Raw genomic sequence first — 20,005 nt, forward strand, 5'->3', positions numbered from 1 at the left:
TCGGGGGAATTTAAGATAAGACTGTAAGAACATTATTTAAAGGGATTTATTGAAATAGCCAGCTTATATTACTTCACATTGTTTAGTGGTAAGAATTATAATAAAACATTTGCCTTTTATTAGGGTCCCAGCCACGCAGGGATCTTAGTTCCCCAACCAGGGATCAAACCCATGCCCCTTGTATAGGAAGCAAGGAGTCTCAACCACTGGACCACCAGAGAAGTCTCTATTAGGTTTATTTTTTAACATGGGTTTTTAATTACCAGGATATACCTAGTGAAGCTACTGTTACCAAGGTTATACGACTCCTTTTTCTTAAAAAGCAAAATTAGTTTTGTCGCTTTCACTAGGGACACACCAATTCATGTGCTTAGGTCATCAGCAGGTAAGTAGCACACCCTCTATTGGTAAAGAATTTCTGTTATTTAGAAAGTTAACTAGCTTTACTGCATGGAGGGAAATAGGAAATCTCGTTGAACCAGGTGTGGGTCAACAGGATGAGAAACAGGTGGTTTTTACTTTCTATGCTCCTTTTACAAAGAGTACACAAAATTAAAATTTTACAAACCCTGACTCGACCTAATTGTTTCAATAGACAACTCAAGAAAAGCACAGAAAACGTTAGGATTCTAACAAAATTATTCATATGAACAGGTTTAATGTAACATGGAATGCAGAAGATAAGAACCAGTTGTGAAGTATCTAATTCTTACTTACTTAAAAAAAAAATTAAAATCAAAATAGGATAGTGACAAGAATAATAGTACCATTATAGTCACATTAAATAGAAAAGCTTCCATCAACATTTTAAGGATGTAATAAATGTAGTATGATACATTTTAAAATGTTCCACAACTTTGTAATCCGTTTTTCATAAAAATGTTAGAAGACAGGCTTTGGACACCCCATGGAAAGATGAGAAATAAGGTTAGAAATATATAATATACCAGGATTTATTTACTAACTCACTGTTAAAAAGTACCTTATATTTCTCTTAGATATTTAAACATGAATAATTATTATATTTCACATATAAGACAGGTAGTACTTCAGCTACATTAGAATTATAACAACTTTTAGATGTATATTTAATTGTCACGTTTTATAAGTTAATCTTCATTTCTACTTCTTTTAAAGGCTCACCAGGTTGTCTGCCAGTACAGTATTAGGATAGGCAAGTGTTGGACTGTACTACATTTAGTTATATCTAACATCCAATTTCATGTAACGTGTGAAATGACATACCCATAAGTGGTATTTAGATATATTTCTTTGAAACAAAAATATTAATTTTATGAAGTGATAAGAAACAATCTTATTCACTGTATGCTTTTTTTCTTTTAATGAGCAGTACAGATAGCAGACATAACTCCTTACTACCTATACTCTGACTACTAAGAAATGAAGCCAAACTTTAGAAAAATACAATGCAAGAAAAGATTCAAGTTAAAAATATACTCCTTTGGTTAAAAATCATCCCCTTAATAATTTATTTGTAATCTAAATTCAGCATGTCCCACCAGCCCAAAGTAATCTTCTAAGTGTCATTATACTTGTATCACAATCCAGTATTTATGGAGGTCACCTGGTCGCAGCAACAAAATATTTTAACTCAAGGAACAGAGGATAGGCTTGCTGCATCAGCTCCTTTGATAGATGTCTTTCTTAAAAGATTTTACTTTAGAAACCTCCGACACATGTAGTTTTCTTCAGATACTGTATATCCAAACTTTTTATAGAAACCAACATTTTGTGGTAGACATTCCAGGGTAATCTTATAACAGTTCAGTTTCTTGCTTAGCAAAGTAAGGGTTGATAATAACCTGAAATTTTAAAAAGGGTTGGGGGGAGAGGCATAGAGCATTTGTTAATAAAAATGGATATTAATAACAATGTGAGTGAATAGTTTACAAAACTTTGTTTACATTACAAATAGGTTTATATCATGGCCTTTCTCACTATATTCATTTAAAATTCAAGTTACAAATATATAAAGCATTTAAATCACCCAAAGCATTTTATTTTGTTCCAGATATACTTTATGTAGTAATCTCTGGTCTATTAATAAAAAGAAAACTCACCCCAAACCCTCTTTACAAGTAGATTTTAAAATTGTTAACACCAAAGACTGGCAGCCTTTTAAAAAATATGGCCAAAATTAGCCTTTGTATCTAAATTCTATTCATACTATTTAGTCAGTGTTGAATAGTCAAAACTATTCAGTCAACATTCCCACATAAAGTGGATAAATAATTGCTTTGTTCTTTATCATTTTAAAAGCTACCTAAATATCTGTGAAAGAATGTATCAGGTTACCTATGGATTTAGTCTAATATGAAGTGGAAACAAAAACATATACATCTTTATAAATTCTTAAAGAATCCAAACCAAGTATAAAAATGTGATTCTAACTGCCTTGAGAGAAAACTAGGAATTTCTCAGGTTGCCCATACAGAAAAAAACCTCATCATTCTGAAGACAGAACCTCTTGCTTGAAGTTACACAATTACAAAAGGTATGGCTAAGTGAACGTGCATCAGAAATACTAGAAATTGGTCTGTTTTGTTCACTGATAGGTATCAAATACTTTGAATAGTATCTAGCACATGTGCTTAATATTTACTGAGTGAATTCCGTAAAACTCAGAAAATATTAAAAAGCAAATTCTAACCTATGAAAGTTAAAAGACTTAGATAAATGTATAGAGGATTATACAGTGAAGGCCGGTTCTAAAAGTCATATGACTGAGAACATGTCCTGTGTTTTTAAACGTGATAGACAAATTACTTGACTCAACAAAAGTTTCTTCTTCCTAGTAATATGAAAAAGTGCTACTATTAAAAGTTAATAACTTTAAGATGTTGGCTGTTTTAGCAGTACAGTTCCAATTTCCAAACTTTATGACAAAAGTTATATATAAAAATACTTTTCACTAAATTCAGTCTAAGCTCGAGTGAGAATGGGTTCATAATTAATGACACTTAAAAAACTTCAAACAGGGAAACATTTTTAACAAGTATCTTGGCAAGAAAATGTAAACTGAAACACAGAGAGTAGCTGCTTTATCCACGGTTACCTTGTTTCTGCCTACTTACAATTTGCCAAGCTGCTTTCCTCTGCATTCATCACTAACAACAACATCTTCTACTCGTCCTCTCTGAAAATATACACAATGTTTAAAAGACTAAGCATGTAGGTTTTGTTTTTAGTTAAATCAACAAATGATGGTAAGAATTCACTGATGAATGTTTTATAAACCTTAACTTCAAAAATTGCAAATTTTTTAAACTTATTATAGAAGAAATAATATAGTGAATCAATTTGTGGCCTAATTCACCCATATCCCGAGCCATCCCATCCCATTATTTTAAAACAAATCTCAGAATCCACATCACCAAAATGTAATCTTGTTACTAAAGGTACTACATCCATTATCCTATTCCTGCTTAAAAGCAATTTATTTCAGACATAACAAATACAATATACTAACTTCTAGTACAGAAACCACACCAAAATTCATACCTCACAGAATACATTCCAAGTGTTTATCATATTCTCACTGGGTTATCTAGATCTTGTTTTCTTTACTATTTCCTGTGAATCATGAGGAGTGAAGGGACTCTACAGGCATTAGAAGGGTCATGATTAGAACATGTTATTCTGAACTCTTTACCACTGGGAAACTGATGGGAATTTGTGTTAATGTAGTACATTCCAAGTATCATTTTTGAAAAAAATTAGCATTAGTGATTCCAAACACTAATTCCACAAATTCCACAATGCTGACTTGATTTTTCTACGTCTATACCAATTCTCTTCAAGAAAATTAGAGATACCAAGGGAACATATCATGCAAAGATGGGCTCGACAAAGGACAGAAATGCTATGGACCTAACAGAAGCAGAAGATATTAAGAGGTGACAAGAATACACAGAAGAACTGTACAAAAAATATGTGATCACTGATCTAGAGCCAGACATCCTGGAATGTGAAGTCAAGTGGGCCTTAGAAAGCATCACTATGAACAAAGCTAGTGGAGGGGATGGAATTCCAGTTGAGCTATTTCAAATCCTAAAAGATGATGCTGTGAAAGTGCTGCACTCAATATGCCAGCAAATTTGGAAAACTCAGCAGTGGCCACAGGACTGGAAAAGGTCAGTTTTCATTCCAATCCCAAAGGCAATGCCAAAGAATGCTCAAAGTACCGCACAATTGCACTCATCTCACACGCTAGTAAAGTAATGCTCAAAATTCTCCAAGCCAGGCTTCAGCAATATGTGAACCGTGAACTTCCAGATGTTCAAGCTGGATTTAGAAAAGGCAGAGGACCCAGAGATCAAATTGCCAACATCCGCTGGATCATGGAAAAAGCAAGAGAGTTCCAGAAAAACATCTATTTCTGCTTTATTGACTATGCCAAAGCCTTTGACTGTGTGGATCACAATAAACTGTGGAAAATTCTGAAAGAGATGGGAATACCAGACCACCTGACCTACCTCTTGAGAAACCTACATGCAGGTCAGGAATCAACAGAACTGGACATGGAAGAACAGACTGGTTCCAAATAGGAAACGGAGTACGTCAAGGCTGTATATTGTCACCCTGCTTATTTAACTTCTATGCAGAGTACATCATGAGAAACGCTGGGCTGGAAGAAACACAAGCTGGAATCAAGATTGCCGGGAGAAATATCAATAACCTCAGATATGCAGATGACACCACCCTTATGGCAGAAAGTGAAGAGGAACTAAAAAGCTCTTGATGACAGTGAAAGAGGAGAGTGAAAAAGTTGGTTTAAAGCTCAACATTCAGAAAACAAAGATCATGGCATCTGGTCCCATTGCTTCATGGGAAATAGATGGGGAAATAGTGGAAACAGTGTCACACTTTTATTTATTTGGGCTCCAAAATCACTGCAGATGGTGATTGCAGCTATGAAATTAAAAGACGCTTACTCCTTGGAAGGAAAGTTATGACCAACCTAGACAGCATATTAAAAAGCAGAGATATTACTTTGCCAACAAAGGTCCATCTAGTCAAAGCTATGGTTTTTCCAGTGCTCATGTATGGATGTGAGAGTTGGACTGTGAAGAAGGCTGAGTGCTGAAGAATTGATGCTTTTGAACTGTGGTGTTGGAGAAGACTCGAGAGTCCCTTGGACTGCAAGGAGATCCAATCAGTCCATCCTAAAGGAGACCAGTCCTGGGTGTTCACTGGAAGGACTGATGCTGAGGCTGAAACTCCAATACTTTGGCCACCTCATGCAAAGAGTTGACTCATTGGAAAGACCCTGATGCTGGGAGGGGTTGGGGACAGGAGGAGAAGGGGACGACGGAGGATGAGATGGTTGGATGGTATCACTGAATCAATGCACAAGAGTTTGGGTGAACTCCGGGAGTTGGTAATGGACAGGTATACCTGGCATGCTGCGATTCATGGGGTAGCAGAGAGTTCGACGTGACTGAACTGATACCAATTCTAACACCTTACAGAACAATTTTTAGCAAACAATTCATATTAATAACATTTTCTGTCTCACAACTCTTAAGAGAATGGGAAAATGACTAAGTGATTTCTAGAAAACAAAACTATTCCAGGCTATATTTTGCTCTCTCATTTTGCAGTAAAAAGCAGTGGGAAAACAGACTTGTCTGATGGAAACTCAAAGTTGATATCCATTTTACTCATAAGCATTAATGTGAACACATACCTTAGCACAGGAATGGATGAATTTATGTTCTATTATCAGAGTTGCTGTAGCAACTATCTGGCCTAAAGTCACATCTTCCACAACTGTAACATAGTAATCCCCAGATTTCTTCATGTGCTCAAAAGATTCTGTGGAAATTGGAAAAGTGTGTTATATGGACATTAAACTTTATTAGGTACCAAAAAAAAAAAAATACTAGAATTAACCAAAATAATTTAATGAATATTTAAAGCTATTTTATCACAGTAAATTACAACTTTGTGTCTAGAGAAAATGTCAGTTATTAAGCATGACCATGTATTTGAAACATCAGCAGTCAGTACTGACTAGAACATAGTCCATACATTTAAAAGATCTGCTAGCAGAATGAAGGAAGGCTAATACAGCTATTTTATAATCTGACAAAGTAGTTTTCAGTTTTCCTCTTGTGATCCCAAATGTTTCATGATTATATGACCCGTTTTAGAAATACAATCATCATTTTTGTTTGCTTTGAAAGCACCCTGTGAAATAGATAAAAAATAAGTCTCCGTTTCCCAGTAATTTTTCCAAAGCCACATAGCAAATAGGAGCAAAAATGGAATAAATACCTTCCCCTCAAACTGACTTATATTGATGAAATAACATGATTTCTCATCTAGTATTCCCACAAAGAAGAATTTAGGAATAAAAACTGAGCCCAAGAGTATTAACATACTGTTTATTTCCACAGTTGTATTCTAGTAATGGGTCTGAAATGGGATGAAATAGATTCAAAGAAGGAAAACAGAATCACAAAATAATAACCTTTACTTCAAGAGGGTCATATAGAGTACAAAATAAAATTACCTATTGAAGAAAATGAAGAAGATAGGAAGACAGTGTTAAGAGCACTGGATGGAATTAGGAAGGTTGTAGTTTTTTCCTTACCAAAAACTCCCTGTGATTTTGGGTAAGTCAACTGACCCTTCTGGGTTTCTATCGTCACATATTTTTATTACATTTTTGACAATGAAGTTTCTGTGAAATAACCTAACTACGTGGAAGGAAAATACTATAATGAAAATCTCTAAAACTGCCACCCAGGTCCTATGCTATAGTAATTATCTAAAAATAGCCAGGTATTTTGTAAAACATAGTAGTAGTTACTTTTGGATTCTAGAATAGATTGGCCACATTAAACAAATAATAGCTAATTTGTTATTTGAATATTTTCCAGCTATTTGAACAAAACAAGTAGACAGTGAACAGAGTTTGAAACAAAAATATAATCTTGTTTCATTTCTTTTTCTTCAGGAAAAAGAGGCTGTAGGACTTACTCATAAATTGTTCTGGGTTGACAACTCCAGTCTCTGTCAGCTGACCTAGTACCTTAAAAAAACCTAGTTTTGAAAAACAGATTTCAAGTCATGAGAAGAGCAAATATATATTAAAAGAAGCAATGTGTCAAGCTGGTGGGCATTATTTTTTCAAAACTTTATGTAATGAACCATTCTTAAATTATTTTAAAAGATTAAACAAACCCATTCTTTCTATATAATCAATATGTAAAACAATAATAGATTTTACTAATGTTTTTGCCTGCATAAGATTTTTGGAATAGTGCTGACCTTAAGACTCAGTATATAGAACCAGCATATACAGTTTTAAATGTAATTTGCAGTAGATTCAATGCAAGGGATGTCAAATTTTCCCAAATACGTGCTTTGGTTTTACTTAAAAATGCAAGATTCTCATTGTGATCAAATATGATATTATTTGTAAAATATAACATTGTTGAGACAACAGTTTTTTTTAAAGATTCCTGATTAATGTTATGTTAATATGAACAGCATAGAACTTTGGGAATCTTAACTTTTATATATTGAAGAACTGATTTGACCAAAATAATTTAAGATTTCCTGCCAAAAAAATGAAAACTGTAAAAAGTTGATTTTTGGTTACTGAAATTTAAGGATATTATTTTGGAGAATTTAGATAGTAAAAAAAGGAATATATGTAGACAAAACCTTTTGCAACTATCCGAGGCAAATTATCTTCATTCTCATTTTCCATCCAGCTTCTTAGAGAAGATTCTTACTTTTGTGTCATTATACAAGGTAATTTCCCCCTTTTTGCTGCTTAATTAGGAAGGAGCACTGTTGTATATAAGTCATTTGAAATGGTGTAATTCAGTACTGTAGTACAGTAATATCTGGCCTATACACATTGTAATTAAGTTCTCAGTCACTTTAAAATTTAAGCACAAAAAACTAATATGAAAGTCAAATATTTAAAAAAATTATCAGCATCATCATGTATGTGGAAAAAACAATGCTAATTATAAGTCTAAGTAGCATTTATAAACTGAGCCCATACCTCTATTTAAATCAGCAGTACAAAGAGGCCTCAAAACCAAACCTTCTCCAGGATGTGTTGGGGAAATGGCTGGAGAAAATGTAGCTGTATTCTGACTCCAGTCCACTTCTTTGAGTAGACTTGGGTCAAACATAGGAGTTTCATCAGGTTTCATCTTTGCAGTAAGATCTAAAACAAAATTTTAAATGTTAAGGCATTTTATTTAATAGAAAATTTTTGATTGGCAAAATTGTCAATTTCTTAATAAAAATGAATGGCACTTAGAAAAAATCTTTAACAGGTATGCCAGGTACTTATTTTAGTCTATCCTGAATGTAACATCAAATGCCACAGCTAGAGCTATATAGAAAACTCAGAAATTCTGTCATATAGTAAATGAACAACTAAATTTAGAAGTTGTTACACTTTTAAACTCCATTTTTCTAACAGGACTTTTAAAACATTTTTTCCTATGGGCCAGTGCTACTAGCGTAGCATTTTGAATATCTGACTTTTAAATGACTTTTTTTTTTTTTAACATTATTGGATTAAGGAATAATTTGTTGGTTTTATCTGATACTAAGGAAGACTACTGAGCATGTAGCTTTAAAAAAAATATGAACCATGAACAGAAGATTCTCTGCATTCACTGGAATATTTGGTCTCAGCTATGATAAATTCACACTAAGTATCTATTGGATTTTGTTTTCATAGCAGGTTTTCTAAAAATCTAGAAGTTGCTCAGCTGCATCTAAGCAACTTTTTAAGAATAGCCTGTGTTTTTCATGCTATTGGAAAATGATTAATTACGGTATTTTTCTCTTTTTTTGAACATTCAGAAATGGTCAGGTTCTTACTAGGTGTAGTCTTAATAAAACTGAAACTAAATGAAAGCTAGAATGCTAGAATGAAAAACATGAAGCATAGAAACAGGTGGGGGGGCACGCTTCTGTAGAAGAGGATTGCTGGAGGGAACAGTCTTCCAAACAATTACCAGGAGACTGTGTGGTAACACTAAACTTTCATTTCTAACACCACACCCAGTTAAACCAGAGTTGGTCCTTGACCAGCACGGGTTTAGGGTGCAAATCCTCCATGCTGTCAAAAATGCACAGTAGAAAATTCGCATATAACTTGTACTCTGCGCTCCGTATCTCATCTATCTATATGCATAATATACTACCATAAAACAAAGCAATACAGGAAAAAATTAAAGTCCACTTAATAACAGAATAACTTCCACCAATAACCCAACTCCCAGATGTTCTCTTATTTCATAAATCACAGTATGTCTAAGGGCAACTACTTTTAACTTTTCCATAAACCTAGATTATATTGCATAACCCGATGTAACTATATAGGGAATGCTGCAATCTAGCAGAGGCTTTGGGAAGGTAGTGTGGTGTAATAATAGAAGTTATTATTTGTTCAGCACTTATTATGTGCCAGGCATTGTTCAAAGAACTTTACACGTTACTCACTCACTGTAACAATCCTAGAGTACTGATGATGATCTCCATGTTAACAGATGAGGAAATGCAGGTGTAGACAAGTAACTTGCCCAAGGTCACAAAATTATACCAAAGCCGAGACTGAAACGTAGATGAGGAAAGACCATGAGCTCTAGAGTCAGACCTGATATTCAGATGTCAACTGTCTGACCATGGCCGTGTAAATTAAACAATCTGTTTCGTCATTTGTAAAATGGAGATGAAACTGGTGAAGAAATGGCTTAGTATATACAGACACCTACCAGTGCCTCGCACACTACACATGCTCAACAAGATATAATTTAGCTACTAATCTAAAATTTATTTTTGTGTATGTTCATGTTAACTTATTTTTATATATTCATGTTTTTTCACTTTTAAATTAATTCATGAGTCACACTGCTGGGTACAGCGGCTACAAAAAGGTTATGCTTATGTTAAACTGAAAACATTCTTGGAAAGGAAGAAAACTTGCTCTAAACACTATGCTTGGATCTAAGAACAGTAAAGAAAGGAAATTGTGATGATTAAAACAATCATTCATAAAATTTAACCAGCTTATGGTCTATCTGGGGACTTCCTTGGCAGCTCAGCAGTAAAGAATCCACCTCCAAAGCAGGAGATGCAGGAGGCTTAGGTTTGATACCTGGATCAGAAAGATACTCTGGAGGGGGCATGGCAACCCACTCCAGTATTCTTGCCAGGAAAATCCCATGGACTGTAGTTGGACTTGACTGAAGTGACTGAGCACACACCCATGGTTCATTTGAAACAGGTTTTATTACAAGTAATTTTAGTGTGTGCACTTTAGTATTTGTTCCAGATAATTGGGCCCCTGAAGCTCTTGATTAATCTGAAAGAAGGGGCTTCCCTGATAGCTCAGTAGGTAAAGCCGCCACCTGCAATGCAGGAGACCCCGGTTCGATTCCTGGGTAGGGAAGATCCTCTGGAAAAGGGATAGGCTACCCACTACAGTATTCTTGGGCTTCCCTTGTGGCTCAGCTGGTAAAGAATCTGCCTGCAATGTGGGAGACCTGGGGTCGATCCCTGGGTTGGGAAGACCCCCTGGAGAAGGGAACAGCTACCCACCCAGTATTCTGGCCTGACCAAAGAGTTGGACACGACTGAGCCACTTTCACTTTCATTTGGGCTTCCCTTGTGGCTCAGTTGTTAAAGAATCAGCCTACAATGAGGGAGACTAGGGTTCAATCCCTGGATCCGGAAGATCCTCTGGAGAAGGGAGTGGCAATCCAGTCCAGTATTCTTGTCTGGAGAATCCCATGGACAGAGGAGCCTGGCGGGTTACAGTCCATGGGTTGCAGGGTCGTACATGACAGAGCGACTAACACACACACAACATTTAGTCAAAGCAGCACTCATAACCTATATTTGGAAAATAAGAATTTCAGGCTAGTTAAAATTCTTAAAGCATTCTGGATAGAAGTTAAGAATCCGTATCCTTACACAATCAAAAATTAATATCAAAATGTTTATATGAGCTATTTTATAAAACAGAGCCATACTTAAGGTTACTATCTTTTATTTTACTATGTCCCCATGTAGTAAAATTCTGTTGGTGTCCAATTAATATATTGAGCAAGTTAAAGTAAGGTGTGATTTGATACTAAATTTCAAAAGATTTTAGAAAACAGCAAAATTGTTAAGTTTATTTGGTTTGCAAAAGATAATTTTCAGGATCTTAAAGTGGCCCCAGGTACCACATTAGGAATTTGAAGCCGAATTCCATCATTATCACTGGAGTCTATTTGGGATTTTGGGTTTTTTGGCCAGGGGTCGGGGTGAGGGGTGTGCTGCTTGTGGGATCTTAGCTCTCCAACCAGGGATCGAACCTAGGTCTATGGCAATGAAAGCACCAAGTTTTAACTGCTGGACTGCCAGGGAATTCCCTTGTTGGGGTCTGTCTTTGAAGATTTTAGACTAATTTTAAAAACAACCCTAACCGTTAAGTATTTCTCAAAAACCTTTTCTGTTTAACTACTAAGTTAGCAGGTATTTAAAGGCCCTTAATGCGTAAGATTAGCACAATAAATGCCTAGTGAATAACAAATAGTACAAGACTTATCTGGAGGTCATTCAGAAAATCCAGAAGAAAAAAAGATTTCCAAACTGCCACAAATGATATCACAAAAACCATACAGCCAATTCATTTTTACTAAGATCACATCAGTTGGTTGACCATTCTCTGGACACAATTTCAACAGGTTTCTCACCATCTTTACTGATACACAAGGGGATGAGCTGCTGCTAGGAACAAACAACTGAGAGCAACAAGTAATAGATACTGAGAATGAAGATTTCAGAAGTTGATACAAAAATTTTAAAAACAATCTAAGGTCAAATCTAAACTTGTCTTTGTATCTCATGAGCTCTTGGAGCATTACTTTATTTAGTACACGGTTAAAGCAGGAAGGGGGACCTTGTGCTGTTTGAGACTTTGGGGTTCGTCTACATACATTTCATAACAATTTCAATTTGAATTTTGTTTGAACCTAAGAACACTTCACTCACTGATGATTTTAATAGGCCTGGCTATATTAAATTATGCAATTACACTTCAGTTGAGAATTTTAAAATTTCTTGATAGTTTATTTGATCCCTATAATTTAGGCATTATTCCCAGTCTATCCATGAGCACCCTATATAGCACGTGGCGCTTTCGGGACTTGACCTCAAGGTAATAGCCAATGAGTGAATCTTAAATCCTCCAATGTCGTTCTTGCCCTCCAGTATCAAACTCAGTAGAGGCCAATCTTTACATCATCGTGCCAGACTGGGAGCTATTTCCCCTATTCTACAAAATGTCAGTGAATCCTGCCTAATGAAACTGACCTAAATGATTTCCTGAGATCCATTCTAGGATTCATTCACGAGTGTATATCCTAACAAAACTAGTCGCCCTTCAATTTTGTATGGCATTTTAAGAGTTCGATTTACATAAATGTTAGCTCCTGTAAGAGAAGTCACAATACTTAGTGTCTCTAGAGGGTACAATTCCCCCGGAAGAGACAAAGGATGTCCGTCTTTCCCACAGTGAAACCCCAATTTAATCAGTGCAGGAGGTGATCTTCGGAGCAGAATCAGGTCCTCAAGTGGCTCCTGACCGCCGTGGGGTGCTCCTCCGAAGGGAACAGGGGGGCCAACAGCGTTCATGCCCATTTCAAAACCGAAGGCGGCAGAGACTGTGAACAGCTGTTTCAATTCCCCACGTTAAAGCTGCCGAACGGAGTCAATTTCACCCTAGTCTCTGCTCCTGCCTGGCTAAGGCCACCTCCTGCATGCCTGGACCACTGACCACCATCCCTAACCTCTGCTCCAGGCGTGCGTTCTCTCAACTTGCTCCAAACTGCCCTCTACGCCCCCATGTGCACCCAGCTGGCGAAGATAAATGCCTGGATCCCCGAACGGAATCTGCTCCCGCCCCTCGCCGGGCCTAGCTCGCCTCGCCCGGGGGTAGCAGTCACACCTGTTTGATAAACCTGAAGGCAGGCCCAACCTGGCACTCAGGGCATCCGGTCCGGACCTGCTCTCTCTCCCGACCCCCAGACTCTCACCCGCAGAGGTCAGCAGTCTGCGCTCTTCTCCAGGCTCGACGGATTCTCACCCACCCGGGTACACTGCACTGGATCCGGATCCGGCTTCAGAGCCAGCCCCACCTCTTCCCGCCTCCCGCGCTACAGCCCGCTGCCCCTCGGCCGCTACGCTCGCAGCCGCCAAGACGTGGCAGCACCAACGCCTCCAGCCCGCCCCTGCCCGCTTACGCAGGGCCGCGAGCAGGGCAGGGGGAGGTGCCTGCGGAGGGGGCGGGGGCGAGGCCCGGAGGACGGGGCGGAGTGGAGGCGGGACCTGCGGCTGACGTCAGCACGTGGGGCGGGGGCCGGGAGGCTGTGGAAATTTCTCTGGGACTCCACCCGGCCGGCGCGCCGGGAGGCATTCTCAACTCGGCCCGCACCTCCTCGCTTGTCAGGCTCCCACGGCCTCGGTGTCTCGGTTTAACTGGAAAATAATCTTGCCTCGGAATCAGCTAAGCACTGTGAGTGGTGACTAGGGTGTGTATCTTTGATTCGAAGACCAGTCTCAGCGCCTTGCCCTCTTGTTTGCCCCTTGTTGCACCTTCCCTTCAGAGTCAATTCATTTATTGATTAGGACTTCGGGTACTCACTGGAGGCTCGAAGCTCCTCATCCCTAGTTTTCTGAGTCACAAATCCTGCCTCTGTGTGGTGGAGCCCCTGCATTCTACTCCCAGACTACGTTTTAATTCCCGCTCAAACCCTTTGGATGAACACTGTGACTCTCAGCTGCAGCGACTTTGCCTCCCAGAAGGCAATTAACAATGGGTGGTCATTTTCAACCTTGAGTCTAGGAGAGAAGTGTTACTGGCCTCTCACATGATGATAGAGAGTGATGTGGGTAGAAGTCAGGGACGCTGCTAAATGTTTTACAGTATACAGAACAGCTCCCCACAGCAAACAATGACCTGGCCTGAATGTCAGTATTGGTAAAGTTGAGAAACCCTGGATTAGGATAAGAAAACTGACTTCTCTGACTTCCCACCTCCCAAGCGACTTACCTAACTAGCAGGTGTCCTCATTTCACAGATTGGGAAACAACTTCAGAGATGTTAACTACTTTACATAACCAAAGTTATATAGCCAGTAGCTCTTCTTCTTTGTCTTGTACCATAAATTTCAATTTATTGACCTTTTTTTTAATACTGTTCAAAGGATTAGCATTTTCTGCTTATTTGTGAGACTTAAATTTCAGATAACTTTCTGATGTGTTCTCAAACCTTCAAATATCTCTATCCATCCTTGTTTTTGCCTTCATATATACAAAACAATTAAGATATAAAGAAAAGTAAACACTAATCTTAAGAAAGGGGCTTCCTAGGTGACACTTGTTCTATTGCTCAGTCGTGTCTGACTCCTTGAGACCCCACGAAGCACGCCAGGATTTTCTGTTCTTCACCATCTCCCAGAGGTTGCTCAAACTCATGCCCATTAAGTTGCTGATGCCATCTAACCATCTCGTCTTCGGTCATCCCCATCTCCTCTTGCCTTCAGTCTTTCCCAGCAATTGGTCTTTTCCAATGAGTCTGCTCTTCCCATTAGGTGGCCAGAGTATTGGAGCTTCAGCTTCAGCATCAGTCCTCTCAATGAATATGCACGAATGATTTCCTTTAGGATTGACTGGTTTGATCTCCTTGCAGTCCAAGAGACTCTCAAGATTCTTCTCCAGCACCACAGTTTGAAAGCATCAAATCTTCAGCACTCAGCCTTCTTAATGGTCCAACTCTTACATCCATACATGACTACTGGAAAAACCATAGTTTTGAATATACAGACCATATTTATTGGCACAGTAATGTCTCTGCCTTTTAATACACTGTCTAAGTTTGTCATAGCTTTTCTTCCAGGGAGCAAGCATCTTTTAATTTCATGGCTGCCATCACTGTCGCAGTGATTTTGGAGCCCAGGAAAATAAAGTCTCTCACTGTTTCCATTGTTTCCCCATCTATTTGCCACAAAGTGATGAGACCAGATACCATGATCTTTGTTTTTTGAATATTGAGTTTTAAGCCATCTTTTTCACTCTCCTCTTTCACTTTCGTCAAGAGGCTTTTTAGTTCCTCTTCACTTTCTGCCATTAGGGTGGTATCATCTGTATATCTGAAGTTATTGATATCTCTCCCTGCAATCTTCATTCCAGCTTGTCCTCTATTTAGTCCAGCATTTTGCTTGATGTACTCTGCATATAAGTTATATTCAACTTACATAGCAAAGTGGCAATATACAGCCTTGATGTACTCTGTTCCCAATTTGGAACCAGTCCATTGTTCCATGTCCAGTTCTAACTGTTGCTTCTTGACCTGCATGCAGGTTTCTCAAGAGGCAGGTAAGGTGGTCTGGTATCTCTTTAAGAATTTTCCGCAGGTAAGGTGGTCTGGTATCTCTTTAAGAATTTGACTGTGTGTTTTTGTGATCCACACAGTCAAAGGCTTTAGTGTCATTAATGAAGCAGATGTTTTTCGTGAATTCTCTTGCTTTTTCCGCTATCCAACGGATATTAGCAGTTTGATCTCTGGTTCCTGTGCCTTCTCTAAATACAGCTTGTACTTCTGGAACTTCTCAGTTCATGTTCTATTGAAGCCTAGCTATAACGATTTTGAGCATTACCTTGCTAACATGTGAAATGAATGTAATTGTGCAATAGTTTGAACATTCTTTGGCATTGCTCTTTGGGATGGGAATGAAAACTGACCTTTTCCAGTCCTGTGGCCACTGCTGAGTTTTCCAAATTTGCTGGCATATTGAATGCAGCACTTTAACAGCATCATCTTTTAGGATTTGAAATAGCTCAGCTGGAATTCCATCACCTCCACTATCTTTGTTCTAGTGATGCTTCCTAAGGCCCATTTGACTTCACACTCCAGGCTGTCTGGCTCTAGGTGGCACTAGTGGTAAAGAACTTGCCTGCCAATGCATGAGATGTAAGAGACATAGATCCCTGGATCAGGAAGATCCCCTGGAGAAGGAAATGGCAACCCACTCCAATATTCTTGCCTGGAGAATCACCATGGGGAGAGGAGCCTGGTGGCCTACAATCCGTAGGGTCACAAAGAGTTGGTCACAACTGAAGCAACTTAGCATGCATGCAATAAAGAAACATACAACCTTGTTTTCTTTCGACTTCTGGCCCTATGTTTACAACAGGTTCCTCCTGAGCAAAAGAACCCTGTGGATTTTATAATTTATCAGTGAAATAATCAATTACAAAATTGATCACAAGCCACAGGAGTTCTAAGAGGTACCCCAGAAGATCTGCGTTCAAGACATACTACTCCCTCATTGTACCATGGGAACCCAGTTCTTCCTCAACAGTCAGATTCAGTCAGTCTGGCCAGACAGTGACCCTCTTTTCTTTGACTGTCACGATGAGCTCAAGGTAGCCCAGTGACAGTATCAACTTATAGTTTAGTAGAACCATTGATGTGTCCTCTAATGATTTTTTTTAATGGTTTTAAAAAAAAATAGAATTGGCATAAAACATTGTATTAAATATTAGTTTTAGGTCTTCAACATGATGATTTTGATATATGTATTATATATGTGGGGAATTGATCACCACAGTAAGTTTAGTTAACATCCATAAACCTCACATTATTGCAAATTGTGTGTGTGTGCGATGAGAATTTAGGATTTGTTCTCTTAGCAACTTTCAGATATACAGTACAGTGTTGTTAACTATGGGCTTCCTGGATGATATAGTGGTGAACAGTCTGCCTACAATGCAGGAGATGCGAATTCAGTCCCTGAGTTGGGATCCCCTGGAGAAGAAAATGGCAACCCACTCCAGTATTCTTGCTTGGGAAATCCCATAGACAGGAGACTGGCAGCCTACAGTCCACAGTATCACAACAGAATCAGGCACAAGTTAGCAACTAAACAACAATTGTTAATTATAGTCACCATGTTGCTCAGTTCAGTCACTCAGTCGTGTCTGACTCTTTGCAGCCCCATGGACTGCAGTACACCAGGCTTCTCTGTCCATCACCAATTCCTGGAGCTTGCTTAAACTCATGTCCACTGAGTCGTTGATGCCATCCAACAACCCTCCCATCCTCTGTTGCCCGCTTCTCCTGCCTTCAATGTTTTCCAATATCAGGGTCTTTTCCAGTGAGTCAGTTCTTCCCATCAGGTAGCCAGAGTATTGGAGCTTCAGCATCAGTTCTTCCAATGGATATTCAGGACTGATTTCCTTTAGGATTGACTAATTGGATCTCCTTGTAGTCCAAGGGACTCTCAAGAGTCTTCTCCGGCACCACAGATCAAAAGCATCAATTCTTTAGCACTCAGCCTTTTTTTTTTGTTTTTGTTTTTGTTTTTCAGCCTGCCCAGCTGCAGTCAGTGATTTTTTTTTTTTATTGTTTTTTTTTTTCAATTTTTTTTTTCTAATTTTATTTTATTTTTAAACTTTACATAATTGTATTAGTTTTGCCAAATATCAAAATGAATCCGCCACAGGTATACATGTGTTCCCCATCCCGAACCCTCCTCCCTCCTCCCTCCCCATACCATCCCTCTGGGCCTTCCCAGTGCACCAGCCCCAAGCATCCAGCATCGTGCATCAAACCTGGACTGGCAACTCGTTTCCTACATGATATTTTACATGTTTCATTGCCATTCTCCCAAATCTTCCCACCCTCTCCCTCTCCCACAGAGTCCATAAGACTGTTCTATACATCAGTGTCTCTTTTGCTGTCTCGTACACCGGGTTATTGTTACCATCTTTCTAAATTCCATATATATGCGTTAGTATACTGTATTTATGTTTTTCCTTCTGGCTTACTTCACTCTGTATAATAGGCTCCAGTTTCATCCACCTCATTAGAACTGATTCAAATGTATTCTTTTTAATGGCTGGCACTCAGCCTTTTTTGTAGTCCAACTCTCACATCCATACATGACTACTGGAAACACCATGAAGTGAGGTGAAGTCACTCAGTTGTGTCCGACTCTTTGTGACCCCATGGACTGTAGCCTACAAGGATCCTCAGTCCATGGGATTTTCCAGGCAAGAATACTGGAGTGGGTTGCCATTTCCTTCTCCAGGGGATCTTCCCATCCCAAGGATCGAACCCGGGTCTCCCACATTGTAGGCAGACGCTTTACCGTCTGAGCCACCAGGGAAGCCAGAAACACCATAGTGAAAGTGAAAGTGAAGTCACTCAGTCATATCTGACTCTTTGCGACCCCATGGACTGTAGCCCACCAGGCTCCTCCATCCATGGGATTTTCCAGGCAAGAGTACTGCAGTGGGTTGCCACTTCCTTCTCTAGGGGATCGTATCTTCCTGACCCAGGGGTCAAACTCAGGTCTCCTGCACTATAGGCAGGTGCTTTACCGTCTGAGCCAACAGGGTAGAAGAGTGATCCATAGCTTTGGCTATACGGACCTTTGTTGGTAAAATAATGTCTCTGCTTTACAATATGCTATCTAGGTTGGTCATGCCTTTTCTCCCAAGGATATATATTTTTTTGGTGTTAGTTTTAGAAGGTCTTGTAGGTCTTCATAGAATCATTCAACTTCAGCTTTTTCGGTTTTAGTGGTTGGGGCATAGACTTGGAATACTGTGATATTGAATGGTTTGCCTTGGAAACAAACAGAGATCATTCTGTCATTTTTGAGGTTGCACCCAAGTACTGCATTTTGGACTCTTTTGTTGACTGTGAGGGCTACTTCATTCTTCTAAGGGATTCTTGCCCACAGTAGTAGATATAATGGTCATCTGAATTAAATTCACCCATTCCAGTCCATTTTTGTTCACTGATTCCTAAAATGTTGATGTTCACTCTTGCCATCTCCTGTTTGACCACTTCCAATTTACCTTGATTCATGGACCTAACATTCCAGGTTCCTATGCAATATTGTTCTTTAGAGCATCAGATTTTACTTTGATCATTAGTCACATCCACAACTGGGCACTGTTTTAGCTTTGGCTCAGCTTCTTCATTCTTTCTGGAGCTGTTTCTCCACTGTTCTCCAGTAGCATATTGGGCACCTACCAACCTGGGGAGTTCATCTTTCAGTGTCCTGTCTTCTTGCCTTTTCATACTGTTCATGGGGTTCTCAAAGCAAGAATATTGAAGTGGTTTGCCATTCCCTTCTCCAGTGGACCATGTTTTGTCAAAACTCTCCACCCTGACCCGTCCATCGTGGGTGGCCCTACAAGGCTTGCCTCATAGTTTCATTGAGTTAGACAAGGCTGTAATCACTTGTTAGACAAGTGATCAGTTTGGTTAGTTTTCTGTAATTGTGGTTTCCATTCTATCTGTCCTCTGATGGATAAGGATAAGAGGGTTATGGAAGCTTGCTGATGGGAGGGACTGGCTGTGGGGGAATCTGGGTTTTGCTCTGATGGGCGGGGCCATGCTCAGTAAATCTTTAATCCAGTTTTCTGTTGATGGGTTGCTTCAAAATCACTGCAGATGGTGATTGTAGCCATGAAATTAAAAGACTCTGGCTCCTTGGAAGAAAACTATGACAAATCTAGATAGCATATTAAAAAGCAGAGGCATTAGTTTACCGACAAAGGTCTGTATAGTCAAAGCTATGCAGTTTCCAGTGGTCATGTATGGATGTGAGAGTTGGACTATAAAGAAAGCTGAGTGCTAAAGAATTGATGCTTTTGATCTGTGGTACTGGAGAAGACTCTTGAGAATCCCTTGGACTGCAAGGAGATCCAACTAGTCAATCCTAAAGGAAATCAGTCCTGAATATCCATTGGAAGGACTGATGCTGAAGCTCCAGTACTCTGGCTACCTGATAGGAAGAACTGACTCACTGGAAAAGACCCTGATGCTGGGAAAGATTGAAGGCAGGAGAAGGGGATGACAGGATGGGATGGTTGGATGGCATCACTGACTCAATGGACATGAGTTTGAGCATGCACCAGGAGTTGGTTATGGACA

The 20,005-nt window shown here is 39.0% G+C and overlaps 2 protein-coding genes across 6 annotated transcripts in view; one reads left to right on the plus strand and one right to left on the minus strand.

The window, feature by feature from the left end:
* Window positions 1-627: 627 nt before the first annotated feature.
* Window positions 628-13,229, minus strand: GNPNAT1 (glucosamine-phosphate N-acetyltransferase 1). Of its 5 annotated transcripts, none has more exons than XM_086323071.1 (6): window positions 13,089-13,229; window positions 8,048-8,215; window positions 7,009-7,071; window positions 5,711-5,838; window positions 3,096-3,157; window positions 628-1,823 (listed from the first exon to the last, which is right to left on the minus strand). In XM_086323071.1, the coding sequence occupies exons 2-6, from the start codon at window positions 8,199-8,201 to the stop codon at window positions 1,676-1,678; spliced, it is 555 nt and encodes a 184-aa protein (XP_086179197.1). In that variant the 5' UTR covers window positions 8,202-8,215; window positions 13,089-13,229; the 3' UTR covers window positions 628-1,675. The 5 variants fall into 5 exon arrangements, with proteins under 5 accessions (XP_086179197.1, XP_086179198.1, XP_086179199.1 ...); XM_086323072.1 differs by having other exon boundaries at window positions 13,001-13,139; XM_086323073.1 differs by lacking the exon at window positions 7,009-7,071.
* LOC147365365 (uncharacterized) overlaps window positions 12,686-20,005 on the plus strand; it is a 74,305-nt gene continuing 66,985 nt past the window's right edge. The window contains exons 1-2 of the mRNA XM_086319062.1: window positions 12,686-12,718; window positions 12,972-13,567. Of these exons, the coding sequence (XP_086175188.1) occupies window positions 12,686-12,718; window positions 12,972-13,541 (603 nt within the window). The 3' untranslated portion in view covers window positions 13,542-13,567. The remainder of the gene's footprint in view (window positions 12,719-12,971; window positions 13,568-20,005) is intronic.

The sequence above is a fragment of the Bos grunniens genome, chromosome 10, assembly GCF_055505025.1.
Source record: "Bos grunniens cultivar Pamir isolate PY7600 chromosome 10, Bosgru_T2T1.0, whole genome shotgun sequence".
NCBI classification, from domain to species: domain Eukaryota; kingdom Metazoa; phylum Chordata; class Mammalia; order Artiodactyla; family Bovidae; genus Bos; species Bos grunniens.

Excerpts from the sequence above, each read along its gene's own strand:
- GNPNAT1 (XM_086323071.1), bottom strand. The coding sequence starts at position 8,201 with ATGAAACCTGATGAAACTCCTATGTTTGACCCAAGTCTACTCAAAGAA. Across the intron at positions 7,072-8,047 it reads TACTGCTGATTTAAATAGAG|GTTTTTTTAAGGTACTAGGT; the intron begins GTATGGGCTCAG and ends TTTCAAAACTAG. Across the intron at positions 1,824-3,095 it reads GGAAAGCAGCTTGGCAAATT|GTTATTATCAACCCTTACTT; the intron begins GTAAGTAGGCAG and ends TTAAAATTTCAG.